This window comes from Phyllopteryx taeniolatus, chromosome 4 (assembly GCF_024500385.1).
Source record: "Phyllopteryx taeniolatus isolate TA_2022b chromosome 4, UOR_Ptae_1.2, whole genome shotgun sequence".
Taxonomy (NCBI): domain Eukaryota; kingdom Metazoa; phylum Chordata; class Actinopteri; order Syngnathiformes; family Syngnathidae; genus Phyllopteryx; species Phyllopteryx taeniolatus.
The window spans coordinates 33012183-33030645 of NC_084505.1; the positions used below are offsets into that span (position 1 = coordinate 33012183).

Below are 18463 nucleotides of genomic sequence, written 5' to 3' on the forward strand. Positions count from 1 at the left end.
CCTCCGGCTCGGCGGTGCCAGCGGCGTGCGGCGCTCGAACCACAACATGCCTCCGTAGCGGCCCGCCGGCCCGCACCCCCGCCGCGCCGTCCCGTCGAGTGTTGGCCAACGCGTCCCTCAGTGCACATATGTCCACTTACGCTGTGTTCTCTCTAATTAGCTGTTCTTGTCTACAGCCCCGTTTGCATGTTTTTCCTTCGTCTTGGTGTATGGGAAAAAAAAAAAACAAGAATCAGGCAGTGCAGAGGGCACATAAATCCTCGCCGGGTGCAGTAATAACAAAGAGGTTCTTTTCACACTAAACAAGGAATAATCATGTCGAGGGCAGGATGTGCGGGTTACCTTACAAACCACAGTCAGTGAGTTAGTTCTACTGAGTCATTTATTTAATCTAAGATCCCTCACTGCCTTTAATCCAGTCACATTCGATTATTATAACGCTTTAGCCGAACGCGTCCTTATCTTCTCTTTCATTTCTGCCACACAGGGCGAGAGAGAGTTTGATGGTTAATTATCAGTGGCTGCTTCCTCTGCGGAGAGAAGCTGATGACAGCTAATTAAAGATGAAGTGATGTATATGCGCCCTGTCCCTCGCTGAAAGTCCCACCCAAACCCCCCACCCCCATCCCACCCCAATCGGCTCAACACCTCTCCGTCGCCTCCCACCTGCCAAATCATATGCTGCTGCTATTGGACAGTTCATATCCACAATGAGAGGGGACAACGACCACTTTGTTTACAGGCCTCATTGATTTTGCTTTTAAAAAACTGGTACTGTGTCACAGGATCAAGCTAGTCTATATTACCTATATCAGTGTGTGTGTTTATACATGTGCATTATATATACAGTATACATCATATTTGTATATATACGGTACATATCTCTACACACACACATATAAAGGCATGACTATATACATATGGGTATGCATATACAGTATATTATGTATGTGAATGAATAACGTACATAGAATTTAATCTTTACACAACAATCTCAAATGCAAGTTTCTCCACTGTAAGAAGATTTTGTTTTGTAGAACTAATGTAAAGTATGGAAGCCTACTAGTAACCCCGCCCCCCCCCCCCCCCCCCCAAAAAAAATAAAAAATAAATAAATAATAATCTGGTGGTGAAAACAGGCTTCCCCTGTAAACCGCCTTCACAGGAAACAATTTAAACACAACTCTAAAGTAGCATTTACAGTATTGAGACCAAAGTTATTGTCTGCGCTTTTGCTGTTGGAGTCAAGATTTACAGCAGGTATTTGTTAAAGGCCCTATGCCATCAATTAGAAATATATATATTTTAAATAATCTTTGATGTAATTTTATCACATTTTCAAGAAAATGGCCAGAATGCCCTTTTTCAAGCTATTCTAGTTGATCTTTTTCATCTCACATTTGAAACGGACGGATTTTCTCATTAATGCTCGACATGTAAATAAGCTTTGCTCCGATTGGATCGCTCATATTCTCAATTTAAATATGGAAACCAGCTTTGCTCTGATTGGCCATTGGCGATATCTCGCCAGTTCATAGCAGCATATCTTTTGACATGGGGTCTTACTATGATTGTGGAGCAGAATTGACCAAGCGTTGGCTTGTTGGCCCAGTAGTAGGGAACGTGAGCGGCAATGACAGTTGGCGACTCGCAACCCCCGAAGAGGAAAGGACGTTGGTGAAATAACATAAAAGCGGACGTTCACTCGCTAGCTCACATTTTCACGACAATGATCGCAAGCTTCGCTATTTCATCCACAGTTAGATTACTAATTCTAAATGTAGTTAATTATTGTTGTAAAACACCACACCTTTGCTCAAATCCAAATCGATGGTGGCAAGCTTGCCTTGACAAGATAATGTACATCCGGTCTGTGTGTTTACGCCGCACTCCACTGGACTTCGGATCCACACGGAAGAGGCCTGATTCCCATCTGAAGATATCTGATTTCAATGCCATGACACAATCCCGATTATGGCAAAAAAAATGGTAATTGTGTCACTTGAGCCATGCAGTGGAAATCCGTCCCTTTTGAGGTGGTCATGTTCATAAAGGCGCTGGAAAAAAGGTTGAAGCTTCTATTTTGACAGATGTTCAAATAAGCCTCACAAATGTGCTTATTTAAACCCAAAACCATCATCTTTCCTTGTGGGTTTTTGCGTTGGGTCCAAACCCCAATGACAGGCCGGTGACATCACAAAGGATATTTTATGAAGGACGACGCGGAAGGTTAATGCTCGTGTCTCGGAGCAGAGAATCGGGACGTATAACTCACGTGTTGGCGGGACGAGCTGCCGCCAGATTTATTACTGGCGTTCTAGTCCAGCACTACTTAAATATGTTCACGTGGAGTTTGCCGTTGATGGAGTACGAGTATTGTAAGAGCAAAGAAGGAGGGCAGCAAAGGGTCAAAGGTAGAAACCGTGTGATTAACATCCTCGATGACGTGTTTGTTTCATACTCTGGTGGCTGCATCATCGCTCTGTTCTTCCTCCTCCGACCGCACTCAGCCGTGAGGATGGCGACGTCTTTATGAGGCCTCCATTTTGGCACGCTTTCTCCCTGATAGAAGACAAAAAAAAACAGTGCCAAGAAAAGAGATGAGGTGAAGGGATCACAGGGAAGGAGGCCAGCAGGAGTTGAGGAGAACGAGGCAAGGAGACGGAGACTCGATGAAGGATAAAATGCGCAGGAAATGGTAAAGTTGTAAAATTGGTTGAGACTGTTATGTCGAGATCTTAAACAGAAAATGGGGAAACTCAAACGTCTCGTTTTCTGACGTTACAGCACTGTATTTGACTTTTTGGACTTTGGTTTACTTAATTGAACCTTCACTTTTTATTTACTTGTTCTTATTTTGAACTGCAGCCTGACTTTTATTTAGTAAATGGGAGAACATAACACAGTTGAGCTCCTAAGTTTGATTAACCCGGCAAAATTTGTAGATGTGTAGCATTCTTTCAAGAAAACATGAGCGATCATTCCAAACATTTATTTTTAATGGGATTCAAATTGAACTAAAAGGCATTTCATGAGAATAATTCTTTTGATTTGACTCAGAAGTATTGATTATATGCAGACGTAGCTACAACAACTAGGCTAATTAAATATTTATCACAATAAATAGTGGGACATTATGATCTTCCGGACCTTCCGGAATTTTCTCAAACTGGACCTCTTTAAATTTTAGTTGAATGCCCCTGCTTTAATCAATGGGTATTTGAACACAAACGGCGAAGCAACACTTGTAGACAGATAATATAGCAATACTCACAGCCATATATGTTTTATCCTCTGTAAAGAACAGCAAAAGTTAGTGTGGCTTCCTGAAGAGGAGGCTCTTCATGTCCATTGCATTGAAGCACAAAGTGTGACAAAATGGTTTAATTCTTTATATTTCTTTTTTTTTTTTTTGTACAATATTGTAGAGTCCTATTTTCTCATTAAAAGATATTACATTTTTGGGGGTGGGGGGCTGAAACGGATTATTGGCATTTACATTCATTTCAGTGGGGAAAAATCATTTGAGATGTGATTGTTTAGAGTTACTAGCATGGTCATGGAACAAATTAAATTCATATCAGTCAGAACAGGAAAACACCATCATACTGACCACACTTACTCACAACTAGTCTCTTAACTCATTCACTGGCAGCCTTCCCAGTTAATATGGATATTTGACTTCTAAAGCCGTCAATGGCAGTGAATGTGTTAGAGGCACATATCTAACACACATACGCAATATGTACATTATTTTCAATACATTTTATGATTGCACTTTTTGTGTGTGTTCAAATACATTTATAATCTGTTTAAAATAAGTTTTAATAAGTTTAAATTTGGAGACGTATATCGATTTGGGCGATGACAAACACATGTTCCCAGGGCAATTAGGTATTTACCAATTGCTCCAAAATGGATTGATGTTATTGGAAATGACTGCCAGTTTCATTTCACTTGGCAAAAAATACATAATTGAGTTGTGAAATAAAGGCCATCGTGACGCTATTGGTCTTTTTAAGCCAGAAGAGAAGGCCTCGCTGGTCCTGACCCACGACTGCCTTTCCCGCCGTTGCCAAGAGGAAAAATAAAATTCATCATGCTTGTATTTGCAGTTCGGTTTTGCACCAGAAGGGGGCAGCTCACACACATGTACACGCACGCACGCATGCGTGCACACGCACGCACACGGGGCTCTCTGGCCCACTGATGTCCAGCTGCTCCTGTCAACACTCCACTATGGCGTGTAATTCACCAACGCACACAGCAGCAGCTGAGGCTAGGATGTAACCCCGCCCACTACACACACACACACACACACACAATGGCAGAATGGGAAAGCGGGATCGTCAGGGGCAGACAAAGAGATGGGAATTATGGGAGGTGGGCTGGTACACTTTGTTTAAGTGGCTTAATCAAAGCCACCTCTTCTCAAAGCTGGTGTGAGTCTGTGTGTGTGTGTGTGTGTGTGTGTGAGTGCGTGTTGGTGGGAGGAGTGGAATGGACAGACTGAATCCAAGTTCCCCTGCAATTATCAATTTACCCCCCTACCCTCCTCCCCCGAGACCCAAGCTGCTGCGCCCATCGACGACTCATTCAGGCCTTAACAAAGCGACGCCACGCCTCCACACATATGCACACACACATGCACGTAAGGGCAGAGGTTTGATTCATGAGGCTAATTGGAAAACAATTTCGGAGGCAATTATTTAGTTTGGTGATCTTCTCTGCTTTGAAGGCCGACTCGCTGTCGCCAGCGCTCTCCCAATCAACCATCTGTTCTCGCGCATCTACTTGAAATGGGAGCATCTGTATTTCGTTAGGCGACAATGCTTTATTTACAAGTACATGGCGTGTATGTACATGTATGTATCTGCAGCTTTTGCAAATGTTTTTTGATGTGAAACACTCAGAAAATTCGGATTTTTTTGTTTTTTTGGTGCTGACAAAAAATCTGAGATACACTTTTCATTGGACAGTGACGAAATACAGTACAGGTATTTGCAGTGTTGCACCTGAACAAGTGCAACGAACGGAAGTTCATGAACTCTTTCATATTTTGGGGTGAACACAAGCTGAACGTAATGTACTTCTGCGTGACAAAGGTTTTCGCAAACGCGCTCATTCTGGCGTATGTGAACGGTTTTTGAACGACAGTCCATTTTCGTTCCGTAGTGGTGAAAGATACAGACCAATTACATGGTAAGTTATGCCGTCACATGTGACCTTAGTCAGCCAATCAAGTCTGCGTGTCAGGCCAAAAAAAGCCAATATTTCACAAATTATGCCAGGGTATGTAAAAACTTACTTAACTTATTAGTAGTCATACAACCCCAATTCCAATGAAGTTGGATAAAACTCTAAGTTAATAATTATTTGCTAAAAACTAAAGCTTATCAGTTTGAACATTACATATCTGGTCTTTGTAGTGTATTCAATTAAATATAAGTTGAACATGATTTGCAAATCATTGTACTCTGTTTTTATTTATGTTTAACACAACGTCCCAACTTCATTGAAATTGGGGTTGTACATATTTGTTTCCAGATGTAGCATTTTTGACTGCTTCATTAAAAATTTATAAATGTTTTTTACAAAATCCCCAAATTTGTAGAGCCATGTTTTTCATTGCACATTGAAGATTGTAGTTTTATTTGTTGTTTGTTTATGCAAAAAACAACAACATATCTATATTTTTTAATTTTATCAAAAAAGTGAAGAAAATATTTTTTTCGTAGAGGTTTGTAAATTTTGCTACAAATCGGGATATAGGGGTGGATCCAGAACTTTTTTCAAATATAATTTTTGTTTACAGGATATTTGTAGAAATCGTAAAGACAAAATAACATGTATGTAGGACATTCATATTTAGGATAGCTTGGCCAGACGTCCACTAAAAAAACAGCTTTTTATTCCCTAATATTACTACCTCAGTCAGCAGGTATTATTCTCTGGTGCTGTGACCTTTCAGTTACTCCTCCTTTTTTAGTGTGCTCTGTCAAACTCATTGTTTGATTGATTGGAAAATTTGTAAAAGTAGCTGTTTTGAGCTTATTGAGCCATAGAAGGCATTCTTTTGTTTACTGCAGAAAGATGACTTTCATTCCAATCCACGACCATGACAAATTAGGAGTACTCGGCCTTGCTCCCTGTTGAGTGCCATCCTACTTAGAGTTGTTTTCTAATTCTATTTAGCCTATTTGAAGACAATTATGCACACAGTTGCTCAGACAGACCAACAGCAGGGAAAACTTTTTGTTTTTGCTGGCTTGCGTAGGAAGAGGTCATGACTTCTTTGGAGGGGGAACAAGCTGTTTTAATAGGCTCTTAGCAGCACTCGGGCCTTCTCCCTTTCTCCCTTTATACTGACAACTGTGTGCGCGCGTGTGTTTGTGTGTGCACGCTACAGTGCGCCCGACAGGCCCCGTGTATCACCTACGGCCCGGCCGTGCATGCAGACGATAAACGTATTTACGGTGGCTGCGTGCGTGTGTTTGTTCTCTAAGCTCTCAGTAATAAGGTTGCCCACGGTGCATTCGCGATAAGGCATTAGGCCGTTCACCTCTGAACCCTCGCTCTGCTTAACAGGGACGAGCACGCGCCGGCCGGCGAGAGGCCGCGATCGAGGGCTTCGTGAACATAAATGCAAATGGTCAGTGCGAATGGATGGAGATGGTTAAGGAGACGTTTGCTATCTTGTTATTGTGCAGCTGCACACATTTGAATGAAAGTCTGCAGCTCTGTTCACGCAGCAAACTCATAATTATTAGCTCGTTTGAAGTCATTTTAAGTCAGTTTGCCTGCTGAAATAAGTAGAACTTTACAATCAAACACTTCTGAGGTTGTACAGTGTATACTGTTTATCTCCTTCATGATAACTGATGTTTTTGAATCATTGCATTTCCTTTTGGATCATCAAGCCACTTTAAACATCACACAGAGACAACCAAAGTAAATACAAAATGCAGTTCCTACTAATTATTTTATTTATTAGGGAATAAAAATGATAAAAATGGCCCTCTGTGAAAAAGTAATTCCTCTTTCCTCTTGAATCATGAGTGATTAGTGAACTGTGATTAATCCCATTTTTTGGAAAGCTGAGTACAATTTCACTGGCCAATACCCAGGCCTGATTAGTACCAGATTTGTTGTATCAAGAAATAAATTAAATATTACCTGTCAGACTAAGACAAAGAATTTTGGTTGTAAAGTCAATTTAAGAGTAGAAGAATATTCAGTGTGTCATTTGTGTTTTGTTTTGTTGTTTTTACATTTTTTTTTAATGACAATTAAGGTGAAATTTGACATAAATCCTTCGTAATTAGTCTTCAATGTTGAGATTTAACATTTTATAAATTTTTATAATGCACTCCATCATGCCTTGATGCGCTCTTCTTATTTTGCTTTAATGACGGGTGGCCTAATAAATTTGTTAAGCACTGTATATCGGGGGAAGACCGAAGACGTTCGCTGCCCTCGCCGCCACTCCATTAGGCTGTAAGTGGAGGCGCAAGAGTGTGTGTGTGTGTGTGTGTGTGTGTGTACGTACGTGTGTGCGTGAGTGTGAGAGAGAGAGCGCCGTATTGGGGTCAGGTTGGGAAATATAGAAGCTTCCAGGCACTCAGCATGTAATTGAAAATCTATTTGGCTCAACGTGAGGAGAGAGGACCAAAGAGTAGAGAACAAATGAAGGAGGGAAAGACAGAGGGGAGGGGAGGAGGAGGAGGAGGGTGGGGGGATGGGGGTGGAGACAAAAAAGATCATGTTCACGAGGAGCAGGATGAAGACTGGACACGATGTTATTGTAGAAGGTGAAGATGAGGGAGGACACAGACGTCGCTGTAGCCCTAAAAGCAAAGACGACAGCTGAGAAAGTCTTCATGTTTCTGTGCTACAAATGACCCCCACACATGCCTGCCCCCCCCCCCCCCCCCCCCCCCGCACACACACACACACTCTCCATCACTCACTTGTGTGTCTTCTATTATTACCATACTTCCTCTAAACTGACTACAGTGGAACCTCCTAGAACACCATCCCTTCCGGAACGCTGGACAACCTGTCGTTTGTTTTCCCCCCACAGGAAATAATGGCAATAGAATGAATCGGTTCCAGGGTCAACCTGTTAGCATCATAAAACCCGTTCGAAGTAATATTATAACATTCTTTAACTGTCATACAAGTGGAGATAAAAATTAAACCGCTAATACTAAAGGGGGGCACACACAGCAATTTTTAACATCTTTACCAAAACTGTGAGAGACTCCACATACGACGAGGAAAAAAAAAAAAATCACCAAGTGTGTTCTTATTGCTCTTATAGTGTTGGGTGTACTCGAGATGATCAACACAGCACACCACACACATACACCACAACCTGCACTGATAATCGTGAGTCTTCCCCTCAAAACAGATAACTGTTGTAGTACCAAGACTGACCTGTGAGAGGCAGCACGGTGCCACGGGGGCATCCAGACTGCGGAAAAATAAAGAGTTGTTTATAAGAGCTAACAAGCAGCAGTTTGGCAGATTGTGAGCAATTCTTCAAAACAGAAGCCAAGTGCATGCTTCAAGCTATTTTGTGCCACTCCCAGTTGAAATTTACTGTCAAACTAAAAATAAAACATAATAAAATAAAAAATTAACCTAACTTTGCCTTAATAAAGTCTGCAAGCTTAATGCCATCACTTAGAAGGAAACAGCGTAGACCGGCTAACGAAACTAGCATTGCTATCACGGTAGCTATACTGTAAAGCTTTAAACAAGTAAAGCCCACTGCCCACCGAGCCGATAGTTCAAAATTTGAATCGCCGGTACGCGCCGTCATAACGTTGCATATGTAAAAGCCAATCAAAAATGCACATGAGGTTTCACACTCATGAAAAACGCTAGCGAGACCCAGCCGTTCGCTGCACGGCCGCCAAGCTGTACAAATACAGTATATACAGTATACATTTATTAATCCTTACAGTGACTATATTTATAATTTCACGTGTACCTGTGGATGAACAAGTGAAACATACAATCTCTGTCGCCAAAATTCACACAAGCGATGTACATAGCAAGCTGGGTGAATGAGTGAGGCAGCCTCTCAAAATATCCACACTCTCCACTTTATTCTCTCTCACTTCCTCTCTTTGTGGCAACCTGCCTCTTCCTTGACCACCACGCTTTCTTTTTTTGGTTTGACAAAAGAGATACAGTACAACATATTGTATTTGGAGCCTCAAAACCCAGTTGCAGTGTGTCGGTAGATGTGCAGGGCTCAATTGCTCAGTGTGCAGGTGTGATTCGCCAACTGTCCTTTTTTTTTTTTTGCAGTGGTCCAGTTCAGTCGGGTTGTATTTATTTGAATGTAAATGTTTTCTGTGTATTATCATCAAATCTACACACAGACCAGACACAATGCCCATTGAATTAATGCATGAAATCATGATGCACAAAATTATTTACATGTATTTATGTATATAATTTAATTGTTATTACTGTATGTTTTTATAAATGAAGTGAAGCAAAGCACTGTACAGTGCAAAAATGTTCTTGGGGCATTTGGGTGACTCGAACGGATTGATAGCATTTCTATTCAATGCAAAGACGAAATGAGATCAGTGTTTTTGTGTTACGAGCATAGTCAGGGTAAAAATTCAAGTCGTAAGTAAAGTCACTTACTGTATACACTTGATTTTCCGAATGTAAAATAATGCCTTTGCACAATATAGCTTGGGAAACGCTGTTCTATCGATTTTCTGTGGTTATACAGTATGTGACGGTGATGGTAAGGGAATGAACGTGCGAGTGTGTCCGCCTGAGGCCTCTTCATCTCATGACCGTAACTGTGCTGCGCTCACGTTCATCCAATAAGTTGTCTTAATGACCGAGCGCACTCTAATCACGGCTTTGTCCAAACTGAACACGCTTAAATTTTAATGCAGGTCGCCAATCTATTCGGCCTCGCTTAGCAGTGTGTGAGTGTGTTTTGAGTGTTGGTCTTTTGTCACTAATGAATTTAAATGTGGGGGGAATTACTCGCAGGGGAAGGTGAAGGGTCACGTGAGAGAGCCCGAAGATGAGGAAAACACATTGTGCAGCTTGAAACTTTCCTCCCACCATACAGTGGAGCTCAGCATCCATCGTAAAACCGACATTAACGGTGGAGGCAATGTTTTGAATGTTCTTAATGGGGATAAATAGGATTAAAATAAGTCAAACGTTATTCATTTAAAAACACCCAGGTAATTCATGTCACACACCTTTTTTGAATTCACGGGGTCCTCGGTTTATGACGGTTCCAACACATGAGGTTTCAAGCATCAAACGACGCATAAGGAACTAGTTTAGTGATTTTCAAAGTGTGGTTGAGCTCCCTCTAGTGGTATGCAAAAGAATCACTGCCCAAGTACAGCTCAGTAACTAAACTATACTGAACTTTTAAATTAAATATATTGCATTGGAACTTTAAGGACTGTTTGATTTTAAACATTTATTTGGTTAATTTGCTTCTATCATAATAAAACAAAGAGAATTACATGTTGTGTATTCAACCGAACATTACCATAAGAAATTATGCTAGCTTAAAGCTAACTCATAATGGGAAACGCTATAGACGGGCTAACAAAGTTAGCATTGATGTCGTGGTAGCTATCTCACAGATGGACTCAAAAAGTGCTTCATATATGATACTTAAAATGCAGTCGTTCCTATATAAAACAAAGAATCACATTTTACACTTTACAGTTTGTACTGGACAAAAAACCCCCCACAAATAAAAGTACAAAATAAAATTTGAAATAAAAAGCTAAGTAGTCGAGGGTCAGAATAAGACACCCTCAGTTCATTTGATTGTTTTATGTTTATATCCTGCCTGTGTTTTTAGACAACTCTTTACTATAATTTTCATGTTACTACTGCGTTAGCCTAAGTCAGTGATAGTGTGGCGACGCTTGAGTCTTAACTGCTAAAAACAAAAAAGCCAAAGAAACAGTGGGAGTTAATCATTTGATGCTCGCAGACGTGAGGATTTGCACGATTCGCTGACATAATTAAAAAACAAAATTTCCCAAAAAATGTTGGTCAATTTCCCATATTACAACTTCAGAGGTGTTCGACTTGAGAGCTTTAACATTTTCAGCTATAATTGGTGACACCGAGTTTTGAAGTTCTGATTTTGAATGTACATACGGGCCTTGCTGTACACAGTTAGCATTGTCCATAGGTATGAATGTTTGTTTCTCTATATGTTACCTGTGATTCCCTCTTTTATATGATGTCAATTTTCAGATTAGACTAATATTCGGGCAGAAAAAGTCATCTAAGGAGTGCAGGTTATTGTGGGAAATGGCTGTGATTGATTATATAGCCACGTTGACACGCAACGAGCCTGTGTTTGTTTTACAACTAATCCATGAAGAATCCTCTTCCTCGGCTTCCTCTTCCTCCCAGGATGTCCGGGTCACATCAAAGGGAGAGCGGCGACCTTTGAACCAGCGACCCCAGTTTAGCAGCTTTTACGAGGCAGTATGGCGAGAATCCATTAGCTACAGCAACAACAAAAACACGGAGACTTCTGGACAGGTGAAGCAAAGCCGTTAAGCATAAATGATTATTGTTGCATTGGCTAATTATGACATAATAATACTGACTCTGTTTCATTAGAACCACACGGATTTTATCAGTTAAAACGGGCCCTGTATAAACATACCCTAAAAGTACGGTTACATGACAGGAACATACCAAGAAATGGGGCCTAATATTTTTTTATAACAGTGACAGTGTATTTAGCTGGACTGGTGTGAGAAATTTCAAGTCAATTAGACTTCTGGAGTGATAGTGGGAGCTGTTAAACTTTATAATTTTGAGGCTTTATAACAACGCTCCAATGGAGTTAAATTCTGTGTAATCTAGTATGGCCTGTTCAACTTTCCAAATTTAGGGTTTCATAGCAATGTTTGGGTTTAATCACAGTGCCCCTCTCCAGTAAAATTCAAATTTTTGTGTGTGTATCAAGATGGACTGTTGTGAGAAATTTCAAGTCCAAGGTTGACTGATGACCGGTAATAAACTTTCTAGTTTTATGGCTTAAACCCCAAAAAAGTAGATATCTATTTTTCAAAATGATTTGTTTTGCTGAGGATAATATGTTAACAAGACAATTATTTTGATATCGCCAAATGTTAGGAGATCACATCGTTGTTTTCACAGCTAATGACCAAAAGTCATGTTCCCTTCCTAACGCTGAGTAGTGTGTGTGTGCGCGTGTGTGTGTGCGCGCCAGTGCATCCGTGCATGTAAACGAGGGGCCCGGCTGCATTTGAAGTAGCCCTCCAGCCCTGCGTTCTGTTTTTGTCTTTTGTCCCTCATGAGTAACTTATCTAAACTGTCTCGCCTGCGCGGCTTCGCGTGGAGCCTCTCGTTTAGTATTCCGCCGCGCACCTCCGAGAATCCATTAGCATAAAAACACACACATTCACATGCAGATGAGCGGCTCTTAGCCTCTTAGCTGCGTGGCTAATGGCGCTAGCCACTTAATTAAGGTCACTTATGGATAAACTCTGTTAGCACGGGCGCTAATAAGTAGTGGCCAGACAATGGTGTGAGCGTGTGTCTGCGTGTGTGTGCGCACGCGCATTAATGTTCAGGCCTGACCTGCAGCCCCCATTAGCTGCTGGTTATTGAGTGGTTTGTTTTGCAGAGTGCTTCGTCAAGGCGGCATCGTTTCGTACGGATGTCGGCGTGTGCGTGTGGTCTCATCTGAGATATAGTGTCCGCAGTTGTCTGTGAAGCAAAAGCCATGTGGAAAGTGAATATCCGGCACCTCCAAAATTTATTGCCCCTTGCTTTCCTCCCCATCTCCCGCTCTCATTTGCTCCCATCCTCCCTTCCGGCACCTCTCAAGTCACCTCGTCTAGAAACAATTAGTTCCCCCTTGGTCAAGCAGGCCGACAAAGTTCACTTTGCGTCGATGTGTGTTTGTTTGGTGTGTGTGTCTGTGTGTGTGTGTGTGTGCATTACATGTGTCGTCCCACCGATGAGCAGAACATTGTCCCCGCAGCATCACCGCACAAGATGCTTCTGAAGTCCTTATGATCTTTCACCTGCAACGGTGAGGGGAAGTTGAGGTGAAATTGTGGGTAGAAGTGCAATTGGAAGAGCTCTATTTACACGATGGTAAATCGGTTGGATATATGGGCTTTCCCCTATATATATATATATATATATATTACTAAGTTTGTTCCCCAAACCACTAAAATTATATGGAATTTTAGGGAGCATCTTAAAATAGGCCGATGTGAGAAATCCCAAGTCAACCCAACTTACTACGTGACTTGTGCAATCTGTTAAACGTTCCAAATGTGGGCGTTTAGAACAGTGCGCCAACAGAGTTAACATAGGATGGACTGATGTGAGAAATTTCAAGTCAATCGCACTTACGGATTGCTGTGACCTGTTGTGGTCTCTAAATGTCTGGCTTTACAACAGTGACCCGATCTACTGAGATTCCATTGACCTAAGGACTTCTTTGCAATGCGTATTTAGTCGGATCCATGTGAGAAATTTCAAGCCATACCTACGGGGGTAACTGGTGCCACCTGTTACTTTTTTAAATACATTTGTATTTCTTTTTTCAATGTAGGGCTTTATAAAGGTGCCTGATCTTGTCTACAGCGCAAATGATTTGTTTCAGACTAGCTCGAGCATATGATGCGGGATTGATGTGAGGGATTTCTGCTGTAACCCTTTAAAGTATCTAAATGTGTGGCTGATGTACAGTATGTTGTTTATTTCTAAAGAGACATCCAATAAGATTAGTGGCATGACATTGACTCACTGGCCCCTCAGGTGAAGATTGTGTGCCCAGTGGGACACTAAACAACAGATGTTTTTTTCTCTTCCTGCACTCACTTCAACTTTTCACACACGGGCAAAGATGTCTGTTACTTTCTATAGGACATCCACCACGAGAACACAAGACCCATAGGACATGTAAATCAGCTGCACTTTTCTTCCTCTGCGGTGGCCACCAAAAAGCAAAATAGCTCACAGAGCTGATGTTTTGATGTCTTGAGAAACCACACTTGTGGATTTTTGTCCAAATTTAACGGGTTAGATTTCTTGAAATGTTCCATTGCAGCCTCTTTTGCGGATCCCGGTCTATTTCGTCGACGTTCTTCTTCCATGGGGATTTTGTGGAGATGAAACGTGCGGCCTCATCTCACCGCAACACAGCACACTGACACAACAAACGTCATCTCCCAAAAAAAAAAGACTTGTTGACACAAAACCACAGTGTTATGAGGGATAGATGCAATGGATGGATGGCAGGTTGGGGAGGGTGGGGGGGTTGTTGTAGAAGACCCTGAAAGGAGGATTGACAGGGAAGCAGAAGATGCACAGAAGGATAAAAGATGGATTAAGGTTGGGCCTCAGATTGGCAGGAGCGCTCCACGTGCGACGCCTGTGTGCGCTTAATGTGTGCCGGCGGTAAGCTGGGAAGATGTGCGACTTTATTTGTTACAACAGCTTCGATGCTCCTCGTGTATCACCGGGAAAAAGCCTTCATCACAAATGTATTTATCTGGTGTATGCGTGTGTGTGCATGCGTGTGTGTGTGTGTGCACGAATGTAAAGCCCCTTACATGTGATAATGACAGCTGTAATGTCTGCTCTCGACTCACACTCCGCTTGCATGTTAGTGTATCTGACGCTCTAGAAGAGCTTGTTGTGTTAACGTGGCAACCTATCAGGGAGGGATAATCTTTTACGTCTGTGTGTGTGTGTGCGTGCATGCATACTGTAAAGGAACAGTGGGTGAGATGAATGTTCTATGACAGGTGCTGCGGTTGAAATCTCCAATTATCGCACGTTAATACCTTTTTTATACGCACATAAAATACACACGTAAACACACTGACTGGAAGTATCAGTTACTTGGACCAGAGCATATTAGCATAACCTTGGGCAGTGAGCCACAGGCTGCTTCACTGTGGCTAAGTAGAAGAAAAGAGAAGAAGACTAAAAACAAAGGGCTCTATTTTCATAGATGGCGTAAATGCTAGCGTATCTGGATTTTTGTGCAAGCGCAAGGCTCGCTGCGTGTGTTTGCCAATTTGCCAGACCAGGCTGCGCCAAGCTGGGCGTTCCAGCTTGTTCACATTGCCTGTTGCCACACTGGCCAAGAGCAGTGACGTTGCTCCGCTCACGCACGTATTGCAGTGTAAATTGGCTTGCACTAGTCTATGAAATTACCAACACCCGGTCTAGATCGCATCTTCGCCGGTCACGAAAATAGAGTCCAAAGACTTTATTATCTGATCACATGTTGCAGCATGTCCAGGTAAGTGGTTCGTAACGCCAATTGAACAGTCACACAATTTGAAAGGTCAAAGTCATCAAAAAGTAGACAGTAGTATCCAATATTATTGGAAAGATTCCTTTATTTTTGCTGTACACTAAAAGTCACTGTAGTCACTCTGCAGACTTAAACCCAATAGAGCTTGCATTTTACCTGCTAAAGAGAATAAGGAAGCAACTTCCCAAAACAAACATCAACAAAGCCTAGAAAAGGATCACAAAAGAACAATGCAAAAGTTGTGCAGCAGGTCACACGCTAGAAACAACAAAATATTAACGATAATATAATAATAATAATATAAATAATTATGGGCTAAATTGCAGTTCATGGGACGAAGGGACCGCTACATTTCAGATTTCTTTTTTGTGTGGAATGTACGGTATCTACTATCTATCTATTGTGGCACTTTTCAACCATTTATTGACCACAGTAAACAGAAGAACAGTAAAAAACATAAACACAATGAGCACACTCACGAAGAAGCTGCTGTCGGCCACAGCTCACACCAAAAATAATACAAATAAAATATTTAAAAAATAAATAAAATAAAAATGGAAGGAGCCTTTAAATAACTTACAAGTGGAAACAGTGACTTAGCTAGCTGTTTAGCTGCATTGACCTAACAATGCAGAAAAAAGGAAATAAATCTTTGACACCCTGTCTTTTAACACACACAGTAAAGCGCTCAACTACACAGGATTTCCCGCTTAACTGTGAAACACGCTGAGCGTTCACCGCGATCTTCCTCCTTTTGACGGCTGCGTATCTTCCTCCCCATCAGGCGCACAATGACATCATTTAATTGAGACGGCGCAGGAGGTCGACGTCATCCTCTGCCTGTCCATCATCATTGTCGACGCCCTCCAGGAAAGATGCGTTTATCTGTGGCTGATGGACAGGTATGTGTTTTTGTGTGTGTGTATTCCGTCTGTATATGTGACGGCCACGTGTGTCTTCTAAAGGACTTAACATGCCTGGAAGTGACAAACAAATAACTTGAAAATGCAAATATTTTGAATATTTTTCGAGCTAGTTGTTTATTCAGCTTATTTTTCAGTGGTTTAGCTTGTTACCTTGTTTAGCTAGCTACCTGTTTCCAAAATTCACTCTTCTTGTTGTTGTTTTTGTTGTAAGAATTCTTAGTTATGGTGTTGTCCATCAAAATGTATTATCTTTGGTTTACTGCTAAGAACCAGAATGTTCAGTAAGGTTTCATACTAATTAAATCACACCTGTTTATTTCATTTGTTTGACATGTAAGCTACTTTATTGACTAGCATTGGGTTGATTTATACCATGTCCTGTGTTTTATTGTTTGGTGGCTAGCAAACTGCACATATATTAGGATCATGCAAAGCTAACAACTTTATTACACATTTGGGACATCTGTTTAATTAGCAACTAACAGCAATTATGACTCATTATCTCGTATCATTTTTCTTTTTGTGACCATTAGCTTCTTTAATTATTTCATTAATATTTAGTTAAATACTGTTTAACATGTCTAATTCATCCAGTTTTTATATGGTTAAAGCCGTGTTATTGTCATGTAAACATTGAACAGTTGCGTTCAATCAAATTTGATATGTACAGTATTTGAAAAGTCACATTTTTGAGCTGCCTTGTTTAACGTGTTTAATTCTTAATCAGAGACAAATACTGTAGCATTAGGTTGTCTTCATCTCTACAATGGAACCTCCAAAGTAAAACATTTTTGTCATTCGTTTCTATTTTTGATTTACCCTCATAGGGGAAAAAATAAAGTGAAATAGTCTGTTCCCAGGTCAAACTGCAAACGTCAACAGATAATTTTCAAAGTTACATTTTAACATACCATGGATCCTTAAGTACTCCTAAATAAGATTTTTTTTTAATTAAGCCATCAATTGTCATTAAAAATTACTTTCTCAAATCAGATGTTTGAAGATCTTAAAAATGGGTCGTCGAACCAGCTGACGAGAAAAATAATAACTTACAGATGAACAGCAGGCGGCACGGTGCCGGACTGGTTAGCACGTCTGCCTCACAGTTCTGAGGACCGGGTTTCGAATCCCGGCCCCGCCTGTGTGGAGTTTGCATGTTCTCCCCTTGCCTCTGTGGGTTTTCTCCGGGTACTGCGGTTTCCTCCCACGTCCCAAAAACATGCATGGTAGGTTGATTGAAGACTCTAAAATGCCCGTAGGTGTGAATGTGAGTGTGAATGGTTGTTTGTTTACAACCCCAATTCCAATGAAGTTGGGATGTTATGTTAAACATAAATAAAAACAGAATACAATGATTTGCAAATCATGTTCAACTTATATTTAATTGAATACACTACAAGATATTTAATCTTCAAACGGATATACTGTTTTAGCAAATAATCATTAACTTAGAATTTTATGGCTGCAACATGTTCCAAAAATGCTGGGATAGCTGGCAAAAAAAACTGAGAAAGTTGAGTAATGCTCATCAAACACCTTTTTGGAACATCCCACAGGTGAACAGGCTAATTAGGAACAGGTGGGTGCCATGATTGGGTATAAAAGGATCTTCCCTGAATTGCTCAGTCATTCACAAGCAAAGATGGGGCGAGGGTCACCTCTTTGTGAACAAGTGTGTGAGAAAATAGTCCCAACAGTTTAAGGACAATGTTCCTCAACGTACACTTGCAAGGAATTTAGGGATTAATTTAATATAGCCTTCCACAATCCAGCCAACTCTACTCTCTCATTCACTGACTCCGACGTCCCTCAACAGGCCAAGCTCCACCTTTTAAAGTCACACGCATTCACTCACAGATCGGCACAGACATTACAGCGCTGTGGAACGTGAGGATGGCAACTCCAAGTGGACAAAAATAATACCTGCACCTCACATGGATATAAATCGGTATGATATGCATGAAACTTTAAAATATATATAAGTAATGAAATTAAATTTGGTCACTACTTTGCAGATTTTGTCTATCGGGGAAGGGAAACCCCTGAGTTAAACGAGGATGTACTGTAAGGTTTACTTGCCTGCACCCCGTTTTACGACGGCCGACGTTTTTCCTCAGGCCTGTGACTGCCGTGGCAAATGTTTTGACAATTTCAACATCTTGCCAGGCATCCACGGCAATCATGGCTTGTC

At 41.2% G+C, this 18463-nt stretch overlaps 1 protein-coding gene across 2 annotated transcripts in view; it reads left to right on the forward strand.

Moving 5' to 3' along the window:
* The window catches only part of LOC133477277 (uncharacterized), a 119768-nt gene that overhangs the window by 19805 nt on the left and 81500 nt on the right, over nucleotides 1-18463 (forward strand). The window contains exons 2-4 of one of the 2 annotated variants that reach the window (XM_061771873.1): nucleotides 11440-11571; nucleotides 16131-16248; nucleotides 18089-18220. In XM_061771873.1, coding sequence (XP_061627857.1) covers nucleotides 18207-18220 — 14 coding nt within the window. In that variant the 5' untranslated portion in view covers nucleotides 11440-11571; nucleotides 16131-16248; nucleotides 18089-18206. The remainder of the gene's footprint in view (nucleotides 1-11439; nucleotides 11572-16130; nucleotides 16249-18088; nucleotides 18221-18463) is intronic. The other variant, XM_061771874.1, reaches the window with a different exon arrangement.